Genomic DNA, 22,899 nt, shown 5'->3' with positions numbered 1-22,899 from the left:
TGTGGGGGTGTTAATATAAAAAGTCTTGTTGTATTTATAGAGTTCTCGAGTGACTGGGGCATGTAACTGAAAGGGCTTACACACCATAGGCAGTCTCCATAGGCCCATTTCACCACGGCAAGTGTTAGGACCCGTCCTTAATTTATAGTATTTTGATACTAAAAGTGTGAAATGACCAAAATGCCCTTAGAAGCGAGAATGTTGACTTTTGTCGACCTTTGTGTTGTGAGACGTATGAACCATTATTTTAGTGTCCTTATAGTACTCGATATCACAAACGCATGGGTGCAAACGGAATTGAATTTGGAGCTACGATGGATATTTTACGGAGCTACTAAGCTGAAGGGCAATTAAGTAAATTCACTATTCTAGATATTTTTGTGTATAGATTTCGAAGCCCTTTGTTCACCTTGTGAATAATTTAGTTTCTTTCTTTGAGGTTTATGTGTAACAAAATTTTTACTTTTTGTATATTGTGGAGGTTGAATTTTGTATGTTGTGAAAGTTGAATCTGTGCAAATCCATTTGTTCTTAATTTTTTGTGCATTTGGAGAATTTTGTTTCCTATTTTTTGTGTTTTTAGGTGGTGGTGCATAAGTTAATCTCTTTTGTTCTAAGTTGTAAATGATTTTCATTCCATGTTATATTGAGTTATGTTATTGCAGCTTTGAAAAGAGATAAGGGTTTTTGTTTAGTCTGACAGAGGGGAAGATAAAGAGAGAAGTGGATTATGTGCATGAATATGGGGAATGTACTTATTTGTTTCTGAGTATTTGAATTTGAATTTTTATTTTTGTGGTTCACATGTATTCAAGTTGGATTGGTTTTTTGTGGTTTACCTCCACACCCAAAATACTGAGTTATGTTATTGCAGCTTTGAAAAGAGATGGAGGGTTTTTGTTTAGTCTGACAGAGGGGAAGATAAAGAGAGAAGTGGATTATGTGCATGAATATGGGGAATCTACTTATTTGTTTCTGAGCATTTGAATTTGAATTTTTATTTTTGTGGTTCACATGTATTCAAGTTGGATTGGTTTTTTTTTGTGGTTTACCTCCACACCCAAAAGTAAGTTAGCAACTATTCGATGCTCCCGGCCCCTCTACGAATTGAAATATGGTTTAAGATAATTAACCTTCTCGTCATTATATAAGAGTGCCTGACACTATATGATAATATCATACATATATTTCCTTTTACCATAATATAACTGGCAAGCCTCAAATTCTGCCGACATAGGAAGTCTTGCATTTCTGGTAAGCTTTTCTTGCACATATTGGTTTATTATTAAGAGAAATGTTGATCAGGGAGTAGCCAACTCTCTACATGAAAAGTCCTTTAACTTTCCGAAGATGTGCTATTATTTAGAGAAAGTTGATCTACTTTTCATTACACTTAAATTTGAATAGAAGCTCAATACTTTACATATCTGTTATGAAGTGATTTCTACGTAAGCTTTTTCTTTCCTTACACACTCGTGTAATGTGTTTATTATTTGTAGTCTTTGAACGAATCAAAGGAGAAGAAACAAAACTAAACAGAGGTATGCATTTTTTGTTTATGGAAGATTTTAGTTTTATGTTTGAACGGTATACACATGCCTCTATTCTACAATTATTGGCCTTATGCCCCAAATTATATTGGCCATTAAATGAAAGTTCGTCTATCTTCACGTGCCTGATGACATAACCTTGTTGATGTCACTCTGCTATTGTTGTTGTCATTAGCCAAAGTTAAGAAGGATTCATGTTTGAGAAAAGAACAAAATGGTTTCTTGTATGAAATTATGAATATCACATTTCATTAATTTGTGCACAACTTGAGCTAGTGATTTATGCAAACTATTTGACTATTATAGCATGATTAAACTATTCTTCTACATCTTCCGTTAATTTATGTTATTTGGTCTTTTCAATTTATTTGATCATCTTCAATGACACAACTTTCATTTGAATATCTTTGAGTTGAATAGTTTGGTTGTGTATATATGTTTCAGTTTTATAAGTGTCCACTATATATTAAGTACAACCTGCACTAATATTATCTTCAATTAACCACTTAGGCCTAATATATAGATGGTATCCAGCCCAATGAACCTCAACTACGAAGTTTTATCATCAAAAGACTCTGTGTAATTAGGAATTAACTACTTATATTTAATTTTTAAATTATTAGTGTACATCCCCAATGTGAAATGCCTCTCCACATCTGCTTATCTTGTATGGAGCCAACTTTGCACACCACAGTCTATACGGCTCCACTTGAGCAGTCGGTAATGAATTAAAGGGTTAAGTCACAATTCCAAGGGGACGGCGCGTCAGCTTGGTTTGTTAAATCAGTTAGTTTTGTTTTTCAGACACTTGCCTGTAGAGACATAAAATAAAAAAAATTTGTCTATAGAGACATGTTTCCGAATAATTGTATAGATGGACAATCCATGATTTGCTAGTTTTTTTTATTGTCGAATATTTGTTAGTTTTATTGGGTTGTCTTATTATTATTATTATTATTTGTTATTGCCAAAATATCAAAATATCCACAAAAAAAAAAAAAAAAAAAAATCCTTCTTTCAGTTGCGTAATGGGAAATGACAACTCTATAAAAATACTACAAGAATACAAGTTTATGACTTATTATTTGCAGATACTATTATTTTGCTCTATATTTTTCTCTCATCCCACGTTGATTAAAACAAAATATAAGAGAGTAGATAGAAGAAATTAATTCAATTTGACTAAACACACTCTTCATAAATATATAAAACAAAATTTAATTTTTTCGGGTGTGTATATATATATTTGCAATTCTTGGATTAATAATTTTCTCTATTATCTAGAATTCATGTTTTCTCAATGCTTGGATTAATTTTCTCTACCATCGAAGAATTTTTTTATTGATGTGTCACTGATCATCATTTCGTTGTTAGCAATTACGATTTGGAGTAACAAACACATCAGCATTAAATGGAAAGAAGCAACGAAGCTCCACAAAACCCTGGCATTCAGTTAGCAACTTCAGTGAGTGAAGAGTTGGGTGATTTGACTCCCTTGTCCGCTTCGTGTTGCATCTACAAAGTTCCTGAACGACTACGGTGTGTAAATGAAAAGGCCTACACACCTCAAGTAGTCTCTATAGGTCCGATTCACCATGCAGTATTTTTTAAATCGGACTAAGGTCAGCTTGGAAGTTTATGTAACGAAAATACAGGTCAAGGAACCGGAACTGCGCAATTGCTATGCGCACAACATTGGGTTGTGCAGTGATGAATTTGTAATAATCATTCTTGTGGATGCCGCGTTCATCATTGAGCTCTTATTGAGGTACGAGGGGGATAACGAGCCCGATAGCGATGACCGCATCTTTGGCAAACCACGGTTGATAAATATTATAAGACCTGACATGCTTTTGCTTGAAAATCAACTGCCATTTTTCATTCTTGAGGATCTCTTTGCCACTGCGGAGGTGCCCGCTACGATGCCTTCAGTATTTGACCTCTCTTACAAGTTCTGCATGGCATCAAAAAGAGACGATTCGGGATCTTTTTCTAGTTTTAAAGTAGAGCATTTTGTTGATTTGATTAGAACTTTACATCTACCAACGGAGGAAGAGAACTCAAAAAATCAAAGGGCACTCAAAACTCTACCTGTACCCAGCATGACGAAACTACACCAGGCTGGAGTCAAGTTTAAGGCAAGATCAAGCAATAATCTATTTGATATATGTTTCAAAGGCAGAAGTTTGGAAATTCCAAATCTAATAATACAGGATAACACGGAGCTTGTACTCATGGAAATTCCAAATCTAATAATTTCAAAGGCAGAGTGTGTACTCCGAAATCTTGTTGCCTTTGAGCAATGCCATTGCGATTGCAACTACTTCAGTGATTATATCATCCTCATGGATTATTTGGTGAACACCCCAAATGACGTGGACTCTTAACATAGAGTATGGCTCTAAGTTCTTAAGAAGCACATCCTAAAAAAATATTGAAAACAAGTCTGGACTCCATTGGAGCCGACCTCTGAGTTTCAATTGCTGATTCATTGATCTTCATGTGTGAACCACTAAATAGGGTTCCATGTGCGGGAGCATGTTGGCTATCCCACATCAGTGGGGGAAAGAAAAATAATAAGTTTAATTATGATTACCCCACTCTAACTAATACGGAGGCCTTATGTGATAGAACCTCACATCTGACCGATTGGACATGTGGTAATTATCAAGTTGGGAACATTATCAGTGTCGTTAGAGTGAGGTCTTGGACTTGTTGATCTAAAATTTCAATAGTCTCGTTTGTTTAGTGAGGGGGCTCATTTACATGCTTTCTTTCCATACTCCTAACATTTACCTGTCCGAATGTGAATCTGCGTTATGGTTTGTTTGCCTAATGAAATCTACATGCTTAAATCTATGTGTCATATGCCATATGAACTTATATCCATTTGTCTGAATTCGAAATTTGCATGCCTACCTGTCCGCTTGTCGGAGCCTACCTAATATTCGTAGTTTCATACCTTTTTTTGTTAGTTAGTTTGGTACCTTGAATTTCAATTGACTTCAAGCAAAAAGAAAAAGAAAAGAAAAAAAAAAAGATTTTTATGTACACTTTTTCATTCCTTGCATACTCATATTTATTATTTATAGTCTTTCGACGAATAAAAGGAGAAGAAACATCATTAAATAGAAGTGTGCATAAGCCAAAAAGAGGTGTTCGAAATTCATTTCTTAGAAAAGAAAAAAAAAATGTATTTGCGTATTGGAGTTATGCGCAAAAATTGTTTTCCACGTTCAGATACTGCATTCAACTCATGCATTACTTTTCTGCACCAAATGGTTTATAGCCATGGAAAAAATATAAGGGTAGATAGAACAAATTAATTCAATCCGACTAATGCCTGGTTTGGTACTGAGATAATTCTGAAAAAAGTTGGTATCAAAAAAAGCTGGGAGCTGTTTTTGTGTTTGGTAAACATTCAGCTTCAGCTTTTTTTCATAGTTTTGGGTGAAAAAAAGCCAAAAACAAGAAGCTGCAAAACCCAGCTTTGAAAAACTGGTTTTTTTTTCACATCTGTTTTACATAAAAGTTTACCAAACACTATAATACTGTTTTTTTTTTTTTTTTTCAAAAGCACTTTTCCAAAAAAGTTTACCAAACACTATGCTGTTTTATTTCACAGCTGCTTATTCTCACAGCACAGCAGAAGCAGCTTTTTTTCAAAGCACAGCAATACCAAATCACCCCTCATAAATATATAAAACAAAATCTACTTGTTAATATTTTTGTTCTTATCTACAAAACCTAAATTTTCTTCCTTGTTTTTGTCTTTGGAAACACTTCTTATTTTAACCTTGGGTAGAATTTTGTTCTGTCTTGCATGTTTTGACTGGAAGCTTGAGATCTAAGAAGGAACACACTTTCTAGAAAAACATTGTTGAACAACGAATTAAATTTGAATTTCATTGTATGTAAAAAACTTATTTACATATCCCTATTGCGTACTAAATTTGGAGACAAATGAAGTCTAAAAGAAAAGGTTTCGACGCACGGTGAAGCATTCTTTCTTCCTCTTAAAACATTTCAAACTTTCGTACCAGAGCCTTGACCCACAGCTTGAATATGAATCAACTTGATACTGGTGCAATATGCCTCTTTTCTACAATTATGGGCCTCATGGCCCCCAATTATTTATGTCTGTGAAATGAAAGGTCGTCTATTTCCACATGTAGAGATCATTATTGCCAGATGACGTAATATTGGTGATGTCACTCTGTTATTGATCGTTGTCAGCAGCTAAGGGTTAAGGAGGATTCATGCAAACTGGTTGATTGTTATAGTTTGATTAAAATAATCTTACAGTACTACGTTAAAAATTATTGGAATATTTGCTATAATAAAATTAATTTTTATAGTTTTAATTCATTCAATTCGACGATTAAAAATTGATAAGAGTGTGTAACAGATAAAAAATTGTGTGTAAATAGCACCACTCTTTCATTATTTGGTTGTTGAAATAGAAATAAGGATATGAACGATTGAATGATAGAGGCAGATGATTGAAATGCCTAAAGTACCCTAGTTGAATTATATATAGCCAGCCTATCATTGTGCTATTGTTAAAAGAAAATTTATGTACGTATCATCTACCAGAGGAGCTATGTATTGAGTTTTCTTGGTCATCTACAAGAGGCAAATTCAACGTACAAACTTGCTTGTTTTCTTGTATACAAAGCAGGTGAGAATTCACTTCATTTTTTTTTTTTCATTTTTAATGTGAAGTACTGTTATTGACATTTCGAAACATTATCACGCACTCATTCTCAAAACAATAAATTTCACTTCTAAATGTGTTAGATGACTTATTTTTAGTACCAATAGAAACTCACTTCTCAATTTATAATCTTTCATCTGGCTTGTTTCTTCTCCATACTATGTTTGCACATATCGATTTTTTTGAAGCTTTTAGTTTCATATTTACCTGTTAAGAGAATGCTGCAGCTTTCTTGTTAATATCTTTTAATTGAATAGTTTGGTTGTGTACATATGTTTCAATTTTGTTTTAGTTGTGGATATATGTTTCACTTTTATAAGTGTCCATTATTAAGTACAATTATACACTGATATTATATTTAATTAACCACATAGGCCTAATATATGAATAGTATTCGAGCTTAATGAATTTTAACTGTTGGGTTTTATTACAAAATATTCCTAATATTTAAGACCAAACTTCTTATATTTAGATCTTCTTGTCGATGTACTTCCCCGACGTGGAATTCCTCTTCACATCCTCTTGGCTTGTTTCGATCCAAATTTACACCACCACATGGCTCCACTTGAGCAGTCGAAGATGAATTAAAAGGTTATATCACAATCCCAAGGGACGTCACGTTGTTAAATCAATTAATTTTATTTTTTTACTTTCTTTTTTTTTTGGTGTGGGGGGGGGGGGGGGGGGGGGATGGGTTTACAAAAATCTACTTATATGTAAAACCTACATTTTGTTTTTTGTGTTAAATCAATTAATTTTATATTTTTACTTTCTTTTTTTTGGGGGGGGGGGGGGGGGAGGGGGTGGCGGGGGAACAAAAATCTACTTATGTGTAAAACCTACATTTTGTTTTTTGTTTTTGCCTTTTCAATTTATGTATTTTTTGTTTCTTGAAGATTTAGCTTTTTATGTTTGAATGGTAGTTGGAAATTGAAATTATATTGTCCGTTAAATGAAAGTTCGTCTATCTTCACGCCTTGTTGATGTCACTTTGCTATTGTTGTTGTCATCAGCCAAAGTTAAGAAGGATTCATGTTTGAGATAAGAACGAATTGGTTTCTTGTTTGAATATCACATTTCATCAATTTGTGCACAACTTGAGCTAGTGATTTATGCAAACTAGTTAACTATTATAGCATGATTAAATTATTCTTCTACATCCTTCGTTAATGTATGTTACTTGATCATTTCAATTTATATGATCATCTTCAATGATGCAACTTTCATTTTAATATCTTTGAGTTGAATAATTTGGCTGTGTATATATGTTTTAGTTTTATAAGTAACCACTATTAAGTACAACCTGCACTAATATTGTCTTCAATTAACCATTTAAGTCTAATATATAGATGGTATCTGACTCAATGAACCTCAAATACGGAATTTTATCATCAAAAGACTCTGTATATTTAGGAGTGAACTACTTATATTTAATTTTTAAATTATTAGTGTACTTCCCCAATGTGAAATGCCTCTCCACATCCTCTGATCTTGTATGGAGCCAACTTTACATACCAACATCTATTTGGCTCCACTTAAGCAGCCGGTGATGAATTAAAGGGTTATGTCACAATCCCACGGGAATGTCACGTCAGCTTGGTTTGTTAAATCAATCAGTTTTGTTTTTTAAACACTTGCCTGGATAGACATAAAATATATATTTTTTTGCGTATAGAGACATGCTTATTGTATAGATAGACAATTCAATGATTTGTTAATTTTAGTTTATTTTTACTGTCGAATATTTGTTAGTTTTATTGGGTAGTTTTTTTTCTTTGTTGCCTAAATATCAAAATACCAAAAATAAAAAAGAAACTCTTTCAGGTGCAAGTGAGACATGACAACTCTATGAAAATACTACAAGAATACAAGTTTATGACTTATTATTTGCAGATACTACTATTTTGCTCTATATTTTTCTCTCATCTCACATTGATTAAAACCAAATATAACAGGATGGATAGAAGAAATGAATTCAATTTGACTAAACGCGCTCCTCACAAATATATAAAACAAAATTTAATTTTTTTGGGGGTATATATTTGCAATTCTTGGATTAATAATTTTCTCTATTATTTAGATTGGTTTTGATTGTGGTCATGTTTTCTCAATGCTTGAATTAATTTTCTCTGTTAGTGAATAATTTGTTTATTGATGTGTCAGTGATCATTATCTCATTGTCAGCAATTACGATTTGGAACAACAAACACATCAACATTAAATGGAAGGAATCAACGAAGCTCCAAATGACATTGAAAACCCGCACATTCCGTTAGTAACTTCAATGAGTGAGGAGTTGGATGGTTTGCTTCCGTTGTCCGCTTCGTGTTGTATCTACAGAGTTCCTGAAGAACTACGGCGTGTAAATGAAAAGGCCTACACACCTCAAGTAGTCTCTATAGGTCCGCTTCACCATGGCAGCAAAGGCTTAAAAGACATGGAAGAACACAAGAAGAGGTACCTGCAGTATTTTTTTAAAAGGACTGGGGTCAGCTTGGAAGATTGTGTAAAGAAAATAAAGGACAGGGAAGCAGAACTGCGCAGTTGCTATGCGCAGACCATTGAGTTGAGCAGTGATGAATTTGTAAGAATCATTCTTGTGGATGCCGCGTTCATCATTGAGCTCTTATTGAGGTTTTGTTTCCCTATCCAGCTGGAGAGCAATGACCGCATCTTTAACAAACCGTGGTTGATAAAGTTTATAATACCTGACATGCTTTTGCTAGAAAATCAGCTGCCATTTTTCATTCTTGAGGATCTCTTTGCCACTGGGGGAGGTGCTGGCGACGATGCCTTCAGTATTTGTCCTCTCTTCCATTTTCTGCATGGTATCAACGAGTTTATATGTAAAAATAGACGATTCGGGATCTTTTTCTAGTTTTGAAGTAGAGCATTTTGTTGATTTGATTAGAACTTTACATCTACCAACGGAGGAGGAGAACTTACAAAATCAAAGGCCATTCGAAACTCTACCTGTACCCAGCATGACGAAACTACACCAGGCTGGAGTCAAGTTTAAGGCAAGATCAAGCAATAATCTATTTGATATATGTTTCAGAGGCAGAAGTTTGGAAATTCCAAATCTATTAATACAGGATGACACGGAGCTTTTACTCCGAAACCTTGTTGCCTTTGAGCAATGCCATTGCGATTGCACCTACTTCAGTGATTATATCTTCCTCATGGATTATTTGGTGAACACCCCAAATGATGTGGAATTGCTTGTCAAGAATGGAATAGTTGAAAATCTGCTTGGTGACAACAATGAGGTGTCTGCTCTGATTAACAGCCTTCGCAAAAGGTGTTGGGGTGTACAGACAAAGATTCTATTATGCCACTCTTACAAAGGGCCTCAACTGCTACTACGAAAAGAACCCATTGACACTCTGGAAAAAATGGAAGGCGAATTGGAGGACCACATGGAAGGCAAAACTGAAACAAATTTGTTTCGACACACCTTGGAAAACTATTTCTGTAATTGCTGCTACTGTGATCATCATACTCACTGTCATACAAACGGTGTGTTCTTTTTCCCAATGCGCTCGTTAAGCATCAACGCTAAGTTAGGCACTCCTTAATTAGTTTCCCATTTAATTTCTCCCTCTTCTTTCCCATTTATTTTCTAGTGTGCATTATATGTACTTGTTAATGCAGTTGCTTGTCTATGCGTGAAATTTAAATAATATGTCTCCTTTGTACTTAAAATAAAATAAATAATATGTTGAGAAAAGTCTCATTGTAGCTTTTCACCATGGAAAAGAAGGCCATAGTGAGATTCATGAGTTTCATTTGACTGCTCACCAATTTTTAATGTGGCATAGTTTCAAATTCCGGCATCCCAAGTGTTGAGCCAGAAAGCAACAAATCTTTAAGGAACACTCAAAAGCTAGACACTTATTTGCTTCATGTTGAAAAACCCAACCTAAATTATATATTAATACAAAAAGCAGTAAAGGTCACAAAATTTTGTTCTTTCATTTAATATCCCCATTCTTTCCTTTATCTCATTCTCCCTTGAAATATCTCCCAACCTTTATTTTGGTTCTCAAAAGTTTGTACTTTTTTCCCCTTTATATAGACTTTTTATTTTTTATTCTTTTGTCAACCCCCTTTATATAAACTTAACTAGCAATTTAGCCCGCAAGATGTTTTAAAACTGATTAAATGTCTGAAATATAGTAAATATATCAAAATCTATTACATATGTTCAATAAGGGGGAAAAAAAGAAGAAAAAAAGATGTTTGTAGAATATATTACATAGTAAAAGTAGGGAATTAAGTTGTTCATATAGATAATAACTAGAAAATGTGCCCGCGCGTTGCTGCGGGACTCGAATGTATCACCTTGAACTGCATGAATAAGATACATTTTACCTGAACAAATTCAACACAATCATAAATGAAGAAAGGGATAGATGAGTGAATGAGGTTAGTAAGATATGCAGCTTCGTTTTTATATACATTCAACTGAGCTGACATGAAAAGACATTGTACCATGAACAGGACGAAACTGAACGTTTTGGTTCCCTAATAAACAGAAGTAACATACAGTTCACACAAATCTTGCCCTTGTAGTCAATGTGGCAAAATATATATCATGTAGATTAGGCAACATAAAAACTGTTTCGTTCTTATTCTAGCATCTAAGTTTTCAAGCACAAACGTGCAAAGCATAAAACATGCAGGACGCCTGTTACCATAAGAAACAGAAGTAACATGCAGTCCACACATATTTTGCCTTGCAGTTAAGATGGAGTTTCGTTCTTGTTCAAGCAGCTAAGTCTTGAAGCAAAAATGTTGAAAGCCAAAAACATGTAGAACGCCCTGCAGCAGTCGTTCTTGTTCAAGCAGCAAAGTCTTCCACACTATAGCAAAGAAAATAAATCATAGTTTAAAAGAATATCACACGATGGTCCTGTTTAGAATCACAATTTACTCCCCAATTTCCACCTAACTCCGAACAAACAATATTGATAAATCTTTATCATCACCTTTAACAAAACAGATCACAGTGAAAAGAAAAAAAAAAAGTTCCTATGCAAACAAATTCTTCTGGATGTCCAACTTAACCCATCTATGAGAAGGCAAGCAATCGGACGTGCATTTAGACCAAGGAAAATAAATTATACAACTAAAAACATCAACTGATTCTCCTGAAGAGAACACACACACATGCCAACATATTATTCACCAGATTCTAAGCTTTCATTTTCGTTCTATCCCTTTCGTTATCTAAACTTATAATTATCAAAACAGCAATAGAATAATAGAGCAACCTTCAATCATTTATCAAAACTGAATTAATTAAACTTCTGCTCAGCACCCCGTTAATTTTAATTGCAACTCTCGTTCTAAAAATTAAAAATTTTGCATTTGAATAATCAAACGCACTTACACATTACATTCCTTTTATTGGTTCTTGACACAATACATTTTAGGATTCGATGTTACAATAATATCACTGAAACATGAATCGCGATAGATATAGAAACCAAACTTGCACACAAATGTTCGACTGAATTAAAACCATTTAATTCAACATAACAAATTACCTCACATGCTTGCTCCCCTTCTGCTCTCGCATCGTTGGCTGCACTTCTAAACAGTTAATGAAGTCCTAAAAACAGAACAACAAAAAACGTTTACCTATCCAACATTTCAACATATGGTTTTGGCAGGTATAACATTTCAACATAAGCATGATATAGAAAGACAGAAATCCACATGTCACTTTGTTTTTTCAGAACCAACAAAAAGGGCAACTATAAGAGAATGTAACCAATTTTAAACAGTAAATCAGTCTCCCAATAAAGGAGAACATAAGCATGACATACAAAGATCGAAAGGCAGATTTAATTTGCTTTCCTCAAAAGCAACGAAAAGGAGGCTGAATCAGATCAAATTAAACAAAGTGAAAACCGGATAGACAAAGATTAGAAATTTGCTTGCATCTCTATCATATCCCGCATTTCCTTTACAAAATAAACAATCATGAATACAAAGCACATGAAAATCAGCAAACCAAAAAAAACCAAAGATAAACGCACAAATTTCCAAAGAAATTGAAATTGTGTCATGAAAATTAACTAACGAATCATATTGAGACATCTTTGCTTGGTGCTTGGCAATGCTTTAACTCACTATGGGGTTTTAAATTATTCTATCCAGGTACAATGATGGGGATGCAATGCCAGCTGATGACCAGTCATTTATACTTGATAATGTTCTCAATTACCATCCGGATAAGGTTGTTAAAATGCGTTCTGGAATCGGTCATCTCACAGTATGCTTATCTACCCTGTTTTTGCTTAACTGCGTTTTATTTAGAATTATGTTCAGCGCACTTTTGATGCATTATGCTTGGAATCTGTGACTGATTTTATTGTTATATTGGTTATTGTACTGTTCATTTCATTGTAGGGCAGACAGGAAACATTAAAATAGTAATGAAGCTCAGAATATTCGCTAAACACCAAAACCCACATCACATGCCCTCTACCCAACAAAGATAAATTAAAAACTACAATACAATGCTGAAAAACTAAAGTAGCCAGAAACCAAAAGATCTTAGTGACAACTTGCACGGACATTACAAAAATGCAGGACTCAACACACTAAAACGTCTAGAAACTCGAAGTTATCGCTATTTGGTTATGAAGATAGATATATATCACCAGGAAACCCAAAAAATGGCCAGGATTTGCCAAAATTTGTAAATCAAACACATATGCATCAACTCCTTTTCCTATGTTAGTCTGTTATCATCTCACATGCCACACTATTCGAGACTGGATCAATTCGATCACAGCCAAACTGCCAGTATTAAACTTAAGGAAGTACCAATCAACTGATCTAAACATTGTGTATTACAGATCCAAATCAATAGTGGTAATAAATAAGATAATTTCAGCTGTCATTTGCAATTAAAATTGAACAATGCTTATTCCCAAGGAATATCTGACAATGATTCCAGCAATCAAATGTGCGTTCAATTGAATTAGCTATGTATTTGAGGATTTGGGAAAGGTTTTTTGAGAGTTAATAGACGTTAATTATTAGCTATGTATTTGCTTAACAAACAGTAGTTGAAATTGCTATGTATTTTTCAATGGGGAATTTAAAAACCAATCCCAATTTGTCATTGCTCAAACAAATTGGAATTTCAGAACCAATCTCAATGATCAAATTAACGAAATATTTCTTAAGCTAATTTAGAAAGGCAAATTGCAAGATTTTGAAGGAATTTGAAAAATGAGGGAGAAAAAACCAAATTAGAAGGTCATGCCTTATCTCCCTCACAAAATCAATCGCACAAAAACCATAGCTTTTGATGGAATTTCAAAACCAAACAAATCTCAAAGATAAAGTTGTCATGTAAACATGTCTGACACAGATTTCTCAATTATTAACACTACTCTTTCTCAATTATTAAAAACATAAAGATCAAAGTCAATTGGGTGTATAATTATATACCTCATCATGCCAAGCAAAGCAACCAACTTCTGCCTCCAACGACCCAAAATTCTGAAAATTCCAAAAAAATTAATTTAAAAAAAAAAAAAACATAAGAAAGATAAAACCCAGCATAAGAGAAATCTACAAACCGGATGCCAGATCATCAAAAGATTAAAAACCACTCAGAATCAATTAGCAATTGAGTCTAAATATGAGAATTTGTGAATTTGTTCCATAGGATAGTTAACAGGATACTATCATATCAAAACCAACGCTGAATAAAATCAAGCAATGAGATTGCGATGATATAACGTCATTTCCTTAAAGCTTCATATACTAACCTAAAAAAGAAAATATGGGAAGAATAGACTGCCTCCATTGGCCCTCCAAGTCTCCTAACCACCAAACCACCCGTCTAGATGCATTTGCCTGTTCTTTCCCACAATTCTTAGAGATCAAATAGAACCCTCGGATTGACTGGGGACAATATGGAAATCCTTTTTGAAGCCGTAATACAGGAAGACATGAATAATTTTGACATAAAGACACACAAATTGTTGAGGGAGGATGTAAAGCTTTTGCACGGAAGGTTTCTACTCTTGTACATCTAAAAAAATTAAATGAAGCAAGAGAAATTCAACAAAAAAACTTGATAACCCTTGCCCAAAAGAACTCACTAAATTCAAAGCATACCATCTGCACTAAGTCACTAACATACATTGCTCAGTTAGGACTTATACTTATCATCCTTGATCAATGCAATCATATATTTCATAGCTACACTCCCCATTGACATACACTAACATAGCATCTACTCTTTTGCTGACTTTATTTGCTCAGTTAAGCAATAGCCAACATACACAATCTGACAATCATAGCAGCTACAGCAATCATCCATAAATGGGCAGAAATACAAATACTATTATATTGGGGTTTGGAACAAATAAATCAATAATCCAATTCGAATGTTGTTTGGAACAAATACACTAACCATTCAATTAACTGGGATTAAAAAATGATTACCAAACAAAAGCCAATTTTCTAAAAAAAAATTAGTGTTTTATACCTGCCAATTCCAAAGGCATGTATAAGCCCAAAATTGAGGGATGGTGACATCTCCAATTTGGAGTTGGGGATCTGCATTTCCTGCAATTCCATAGTGTACAACAGCTTTCACCTTGAATAGGGTTTGTAGTAATTGAGTTGAGATGCCTGCATTGAGCTTTTCACAGGTTTCTACATCAATTTTTTTCCAGCAGGTTTCTACAGAAAATACTTCAATAATATTGAATGATACGGGAAATAAATGGTTAAGATTTACACTAAAAGATTTAATAATTGTCGAATCTAACGGATAATACACTTGTAGTATTGAAGCCAGACACTGTTTCTACATCATTTATTAAATACATTATCTATGATATGCACTGACCAACGAAATTAATCAAAGTAAAACAGATGGTCATCTGCATAATTAAACATACCATGCTCAATCCAGTCATAAGAATTATAACCTTTTTGTCTTCCAATCGTCCAATTCGAAACCTTCTTCCTGTCAAATTGAGTATGTAGAATTTGGTCCAAAGTTATTTTTCTTTCAATTACAATATTCTATGTATTTATAAATTTCAGAGCAGAATGTGCAAAGGCAAGAAAAGCAGCAACAACAACAAAACTCATATATACCATGAGCTATAAAGATAAACATTTTAGCAAATGATACTGATTTCCGCATACTCATTATTCTCCATATAAACTCGTGTTTATTTTGGTCATTTGAATTGAATAAAAAAATATAAAAAAATAAAAAGACAAATTCAACAAAGGTGTAGAATAAGAAAATAGTGTGAGAAATCAGTTTCTTTTAGGAAATATATGTACATATCACTCAAAGAACACCCATGTAATTATACAAACTTAATGAATATATATATATATATATATATAATTTTATGCTTACCAGCAAAATCCAAATACGATAGCCTCTGATCAGCCACAAAGCTTGTAGATTGAGGTTATAACCAGAGATATCTTTGAAAAAGGCAGATCAGATTCATGAGGAAATAAAAACTTTATGTTCAAATACAAAAAGCAAATCAAGAAACGCAAAAACTTGAGAACTAATCGAAACCCAATAGAGAAAAAAGAAAATCCAGAGAAACCCACTAACCTGTTCGAAGAGTGACAACCATGCAAACATTCCCCATTTTGACAGGAAGAATAGCAAAGTGTGACATAACCATTCTGAAAACTATAGTAGCAGGTTTCCAAATCATTGAAGATAATAAATGAATAGCTAGACATTGAGAATCGTTTTCTTCATTAATTAAACAATAGAATGTGTACAGGGCATAAGTCAAGTTTGCTAATATAAATATCCTCATTATAAATATCACTAAAGCGTGCACATCCATTGTGAGGTTTGCCAATATTTTCAGCTATTTCCAAGTGTGTGCTGGTTTGTTTTTTTCCTTTCAAATATGCAGTTCTTTTCATTTGAGTGTAGATGTTAATATTTCTACGATTCAAGTGCCATTTTATTTCTTCACTTGGAAAAAGAACTAAGCCTTTTAAAGTGGTCGTGGTGGAAAGTAAATGGATGCCATTGCATAATTTCTTGACTCACTGCACATTTTGTACCTAAAATTTCCACTTGATTATGTTTTAGCCTCTACCTATTCTCTTCCTTAATTTGGTTTTGCCTAACCAAAGTCTTTTCCTGTTTAAGGACGTGCGCCCTATGTTATTTCCTTCTCCACTGCATTCTCATCTTGCTAAAATTTATAACATCAAACCATCAGAATCTCAACCCATAATCAATTTTACCCGCCCACAATAAATCAGAATCCTCAAGCCAACAACTTACATTTGATTCAGGAAGTAAAGTGACTTGTGCATATACTTCATCAGTGTCTGGTTCAGCCTATAATTCAGCCGAAAGAAACATATTATTCCCTCGCAAAGCCCAATAACTTGAGTACAAAAGAACCAGCTAAACAATTAAATCCAGAATTCTTAGTTTTCTTTATAAGAGCAGCCACCACACTACCTTCAATGATACATTGACATCAACCCTACCCTAAAATCTTGTACCCAATCAACTCTCTTTCTGTCCCCCTAATCGTGCACCCGCCATCACCTTCTCTCTGCAACCAACCCCCTCTCCTATCTCCCCCAAATCACACCCCCACTCTCTGCAGCCAACCCCCTCTCCTCTCTCCCCCATATCACACCCCCACCCCGTGAAGGCACTGACACCAGACCACCTCCCTAGAAACCGGCCCTAAAAACCCATACCCATACATCCCTTACCCGTTACCTTTCTCAAAGCAAAAAGTGTTATATATGATAGTACTCACCCCAATCTGGTTAATGACATTCACTGCATAACGTTCACCAGTAGGTATAGTCTCGCTCTTTGAGAAAGGCCTGAGGTCAAAATTGGCAACAACAAATTAACAAAGCCAAATGAAAGAATAAATGTACAGTCACCACAAATATTTTCTAAAATGGAAGATAGACCAGAGTCAAACAGGAAAGGGATAGCAGACACAGTGAGCTTTGTCTCAGTTTGAAAAGAAAATTGGGTAGTTTCAGGAGCAAAATAGTTCATTTGTGTAGAACTATAACAGCATCTGAGAGCTAGGAAGTTATCACCCAATAAATTTTGTTATACCAAAGATTCAGAAAATGGGATTAGGTATGGTGGTACCCTTTCTCTTCACATTTATAATATATGGAGTATAGTGAAGGGGGAAAGCCATACCTTCCTATGAATGAATTTAAAAGAGGGGATTTTCCTGCATTTTTAGGACCAAAAACAAAGCAGCTAACATTTCTTTCCGTTTTTTTCCTTTTACGATCTACTGATCTTCTTCTAGTAACATGGATAGCTGAAGCAGGACTGCCATTGTATCCAACATATATCAAATTCGCCAAACTTCGGTTTGGATTTAACAGTGTCATGAGGGCCCACTGGAATCACAAAAAAACAAAGATATAATTACAATTTACAATTGGCTAAGGAGATTCTTTAAACAAAGAAATAAGGGAAACATAAATATCATCCAAAATAAATGGAAAAAAAAATTCATGAAGAGCATATGTAAGCTAATTTAAACAGGGTAGCAATGAAAACGAAGATACCTCAGACAAAAATGCATTAAGAGGTAAATTCCCAGATGCCGTTCTCCCTGCAGCATCCTTATAAGGAGCTTCACTCTAAGGACTGAAATTTCGGTAAACAGCATATTAAAAATCTATTTTTGGAGAATAAAAAGAAACCATGATGGGAACATACATTATTTTATCCACAAATAACAAAAGGGTAAAAGGAACATACATTATTTTACCCTCACCAGTCAGATCTAAGTCAATCCATACCAGGGGCATTTTGTACTCTTCTATCTCCGTAATTTGCTTACTCTGCTTCTCATTTACCAGCTACGACTCATTTCCACATAAAAATAAAAAATCTGGATAACAGCAACTATCGCCAAATCCGAATAATGTACAAACCCTAAACCCTGGATTAACATAAATTACATAAATCATGTGAAAATACAGAAATTACAACTTGAATACCAGAGACAGACCTGAAGAGGGGAAGACTGACTTGAAGCTGCTTGACAACTTGTGACCTGGTGACGTACCTAGCGGCATTTCCTTCCTTTTTCTTTCCCTGCAAATTCGACGGACAATCAACGGGAAGTGTGAGAAAATGGTGAAATTAAATATTGGAAATTGTTCTTTTAATACTGATGTATATAGGAAAGCTTATCGGAGAAGGAGGAGGTGACCTAGAACTCACCGCAGGCCTGTAATGCTTATGCTTCACCGGGGCCTCGATTTGCAGATAGAAGCTCGGCCCGATCGTAACGAAGCACATCCTCTCTGCCCCTTGAAATCTGAAATTCACACCCAAAAAACCACGCACGGGCCTTCCTGATGCGAACAGTGGAGTAAGACGACATAGGCGAGAGAAGGGATCAGCGAGGGATCTGAGGGAAATTACAAAGTGAGAAAATTTTTCTTGGGATTTTTATTGTGTCATTTGAGTAGCTAAAAGAGACTATAACAGTCAAATATAGTGAAAGAATAATTAAGGGCAAGCTGATTGTATGATTAAAGAAATCTCAAACCTTCCATAAAAAAATCAAAGCGAAAACCAGAGAAGCGTGAGGATAGGAAGAGATTGATACCTTACCGGATGTTGGGGGTAGCCCAAGTTGACTGAAATCGACGAAACCTTGCTCGACCTCTCTCTCTCTCTCTCTGTCCACATGAGAAAACCACATCACCCAAAAGGTCAAAGATTTCCAAAACCAAAAGGAAATTAAGAAAGAGAAACGGAGGGGGGAGAGAGAGCGAGAGAGAGGGAGAGATAGGAGTACCGTTAGTTAAAGCGTGGACGGCTTCGGTTCTCCGACCACTGTAATCCCTGAAGATCTCTTCCGCCCGCCGACTCGAGTCTATCTCCCTGCACTTCTCCTTCATCCCACCGAAGCTCTCGAGTTACAAAAATGACGCCGAGTTTGTGTGGTTTTGGTTTTAGGAAGCAGGTGCCGATGCTATTCCAGAGATGGTGTTGTGGCTGCTAGGGTTTGAGAAAGTGGAAACGAAACCAGAAAGTAGGCTAAAAGCACCCGAGTGGCAATCTTGTAAATAAACTGAAATGTCTTACAAAACACTGTTCATATGAATAGTGCGATTTCCCCTCCTACTTTAGACTAAAGTAATACACATAAAAAGTATCTTGGTTACTTTTGACGTTGTTCTCTGTTGCCACTAAGTACTTCACTCTTGTTTCTTCTTCGTTTTCCTGTAGACGGGGTGTACATTTTTTTAATATTACACCTTTCAAGACCATATTATAAACCAAACAATGAATCAAGCAAAAATCACAACTTGGTGCCATCAACAAACAAACAAAAGGAAACCCAATTAAACCTATATTGCAATCCAACTAAGCTCCCACATCCTAGGTCAGGATTGTCAAATAATTTATTCAAATCGTCCTTTTCATCACCAACATTACTTGTTTGAAATTTCATTTATTGCATTTACATGTAAGACTATATGCCACTAAGTACTTCACTCTTGGTTCTACCTGTATCTTTTGAACCTCGACCGCTCTACCTGCAACAAAACCAATTACCCAATAAAAATCACCAAAAAAAAAAAAGAAACCAAATTCCACAATAAGCAAACAGAGTCAGAAAAACAGTGGATTCATTGAAGCCATGGACTACGAAGTGAGTAGTAAGAATAGTAAGAATAACTTGTGTCCTAGGAAGCTGCAAACTTAAGCACCAGACCAACTAAATGAAAAGACCAGAGACAACTCCAACATTTCCACTATCTTGCTGCTTGAAAAAGGAAGGGAAGGATGGTATGCACCAAGTTATATAGATTATGATTAGGGTTGAAGGTGACTGTTTGGCTGTACAAATGTTTCTCCCCCTCCAGATATATAATTCTGGCAAATGTTCAACAAAAATATATGAATGTATGATGTAGCCATAAGCCAAACATATCTAATATTATCATGTGATGAAAGAAAAGAAAAAAAATGCATATTTCATAAGAATTCAGTGGCTTCCATTCTACATTACTGGATAATGGTGAAGAATTTCAAAGGTTTGTAGCATTCCATAGCCGTGAGGGATTTGTATATGGACAGAAGATGAAAAATAAAAAGAAAAATCTTTTATTTTTTTATATATGCTTGTGAATTGAATTGTACAGCAAGTTAATAAGATGTAAAGTTAGTGGTTCTTGATATCATAAATTCACCATATATGCAAGGTTGTATTACATACACAGTCAATTTTCTATCAGTGTCATGGTACAATATTGTACAACTAATTAATACAATTTTTTGCCTCTTAGTTGATCAATATTTGAATTTTTAGGTATTGAATTATGTTTGAAAGATATGAAAGAGACAAACTAAAACATGAGCTCACCCATGTTCCCGCCCGGAGGTTAATTATGCAGGATGGGTGTAACAAATCCCATTTAATTACATTTCAACTAAAAACAAGGAATTAAAGCACCCATATAAAAAAGTAAACAAACAAATTAAAGTAAAAGATAATGATGGACCCTTTTTCTATTAATTTAGCATAAAATTCTACTTCATATTCAAAATATTACTACCAAACAGTATGCCAAGCTAAGAGAATATTAATTGTTGGATTAATATGATTACTCGTACCGGCCTTCCTTCACGCTTGTGTCCACAACCGGCACACTGCTTGGATCCTCACATCTAATGCTCTTCGAGCTTTTGCATCAATGAGATCGAACTTTTGATGGACCCAAAATTACTCTTACTCATTGCTCCTTTCAAATGAGATGCTATCTTCTTCTTTTTCTCGAACTCATCAACATATACCGTCTTCAGAGAAATTTTCATCATCCTTGTCAAAACGCCTACTGCTCATATCCCAGCCGCTTTCTCTCTATACAAAATCATATACAACTTTGACTGAGATCTGCTAATGAATTATATGCCAAAAAGGGTACTCTTAATAAAGAGTAATGAAAAACATATATATGTTGGATTGCTTCTGGGAATTTGGTCGAAGATCAAAATACGAACTAAATATCAAGCAAGAAGAACAACTTTATCAACTGCTTTAATATGAGCCTTTTAGCACTTTCTGCTTTCAGCATGATCTGGAAGTTGCAATGCTATCTATGAAGCGTTTGATACTCGTATTCCAGGGTCCAAAATGAATTAACTATTAAAATACAGATCTTTTGGGGATAGTTTTCCGCCATGCTTCCATAGAAATGAAAACTCAGAGCTTATATTTGAAGCTAGTTAAAGTTAAAGAGATTATCATAATTCATTCAAATCTTTTAGTCCACGATCAAAAGAGCAAACCCTTCATAGATTTTTAGGCAAAAATCAATAATAAATAAAATTAAGAGGAAACCAAATAAAAAAAATGGAGATTTTTAAGAACCAAAAACTCTGCAATCAAACAAAATATAATCTACACAAAGTGTAGAGAGAGAGAAAGAGGAGAGTGAGGGGGCTTACCATCCTTTAAGGCAACCATAACCTTCAGATAAAATCACACCAAAAAAAGCCACAAATTTAACGAAAATTTGTGCACAACCCATAAATTTAAAGGAAAAAAATCCACGAAAAATTAACTAAAACCCAATTATATTAACAAAAAATTTGAAGCAGATCTTTGAGTGCAATAGATGCAGAAGGTACCTGAGGTTCTGAGGAATAGTTTGAGACCAACCTCGACGCCGATCTTCGCCGGAATCGTCACAAAAACGTCGGAAAACTCTGAGGAGTTTTCGAAAATCGTCGTCGAAACCCTAACGAATCGAGGCATGCGACTGGTGTTTCTTGTTCCTAAGATGAAAGGGAGACGATTGGTGAAACGGTGAGGTCCGATTCGCTGGCAGTCGAAAGAAGAAAAAGGAAGGGAGAAGGGAGAAGGGAGAAAAAAGGATTAAAAAAAACAAAAAAACAAAAAAATTTCAGTATATATAGTTTGTAAAAATGATGGCATACCTGTAATAACACAAACTTAACATGGGAAAAAGAAAATGATGGCATCACAGAGTTACACCAGGCAGTGGTCAAGTTTAAAGTGAGATCGGCCAAAAACTAGCTTGTCATCATCATACGGATCATTTCGTGAACACTGAAAAGGATGAACAGTTGCTTGTTGAGCATGGAATAAGGAATTGCTGCAAAATACGTCTATTTTGCTACTCTTTGTGAAGACATCGGAATAGAAGAATAAAGTTGCATGAACTTGTTGAATACAACAAGAACAAATCCATTTTCGAGTGTATTCCTTAAATTACTTATCACGAAAAAAACATTATTCTAGTTTTGTAGTCGATTACAAATCAAGGCAAGTATTTAGGTCATATAAACTTGCGAATGAAATAAACGAATAAAGCTGCATGAACTTGTTGAATACAACAAGAAGAATAAATCCATTTTCGAGTGTACTCTTTAAATTACTTATCCCAAAAAGGACATTATTATAGTTCTGCAATCAACTACATAGTATTTAGGTCATGTAAACTTGAGAAGCTTACTAACCCATAGCTAGTTGGTACTCACATCCGTTACTTTCCATTGCCAATATTTAGTGTAAAGAATTTGATGAAAACTAACATTACTTTTTAAGA

General features: G+C 34.6%; 1 protein-coding gene and 2 pseudogenes across 7 annotated transcripts; 2 read left to right on the top strand and 1 right to left on the bottom strand.

The window, feature by feature from the left end:
- The first annotated feature begins 1,524 nt into the window (after positions 1 to 1,524).
- On the top strand, positions 1,525 to 10,335 carry LOC137735393 (UPF0481 protein At3g47200-like; annotated as a pseudogene).
- LOC137734134 (UPF0481 protein At3g47200-like) lies at positions 2,950 to 3,937 on the top strand (annotated as a pseudogene).
- A 348-nt stretch (positions 10,336 to 10,683) lies between the features above and the next one.
- On the bottom strand, positions 10,684 to 22,201 carry LOC137735402 (bark storage protein A-like). Of its 7 annotated transcripts, none has more exons than XR_011068647.1 (18): positions 21,959 to 22,201; positions 20,942 to 21,188; positions 19,832 to 19,860; positions 19,116 to 19,543; positions 18,924 to 18,996; positions 18,533 to 18,722; positions 18,065 to 18,403; positions 17,869 to 17,950; positions 17,489 to 17,697; positions 17,082 to 17,151; positions 16,589 to 16,645; positions 15,893 to 15,973; positions 15,683 to 15,753; positions 15,207 to 15,274; positions 14,789 to 14,944; positions 13,741 to 13,791; positions 11,820 to 11,884; positions 10,684 to 11,132 (listed from the first exon to the last, which is right to left on the bottom strand). XR_011068647.1 is itself a non-coding variant. In XM_068474847.1 (17 exons), exons 13-17 carry the CDS (start codon positions 15,222 to 15,224, stop codon positions 11,111 to 11,113), a joined length of 312 nt encoding a protein of 103 aa, XP_068330948.1. In that variant the 5' UTR covers positions 15,225 to 15,274; positions 15,683 to 15,753; positions 15,893 to 15,973; positions 16,589 to 16,645; positions 17,082 to 17,697; positions 17,869 to 17,950; positions 18,065 to 18,403; positions 18,533 to 18,722; positions 18,924 to 18,994; positions 19,116 to 19,543; positions 19,832 to 19,860; positions 20,942 to 21,188; positions 21,959 to 22,201; the 3' UTR covers positions 10,684 to 11,110. The 7 variants fall into 7 exon arrangements, 1 of the variants encoding a protein (XP_068330948.1); XR_011068651.1 differs by having other exon boundaries at positions 18,929 to 18,996; XR_011068650.1 differs by having other exon boundaries at positions 18,924 to 18,994.
- Between the last annotated feature and the right edge of the window lie 698 nt (positions 22,202 to 22,899).

Source organism: Pyrus communis, chromosome 1, assembly GCF_963583255.1.
Source record: "Pyrus communis chromosome 1, drPyrComm1.1, whole genome shotgun sequence".
Classification (NCBI taxonomy): domain Eukaryota; kingdom Viridiplantae; phylum Streptophyta; class Magnoliopsida; order Rosales; family Rosaceae; genus Pyrus; species Pyrus communis.
The sequence above is the reverse complement of the archived record's forward strand: the minus strand, read 5'-3'. Positions and strand labels throughout refer to the sequence as shown.

What these genes read in the sequence shown, in the direction of transcription:
- LOC137735402 (XM_068474847.1), bottom strand. An exon ending in CATGCCTTTGGAATTGGCAG is followed by an intron (nt 13,792 to 14,788) that starts GTATAAAACACT and finishes TGGAATTTTCAG; the next exon opens with AATTTTGGGTCGTTGGAGGC. An exon ending in AAGGGGAGCAAGCATGTGAG is followed by an intron (nt 11,133 to 11,819) that starts GTAATTTGTTAT and finishes TCTTTGCTATAG; the next exon opens with TGTGGAAGACTTTGCTGCTT.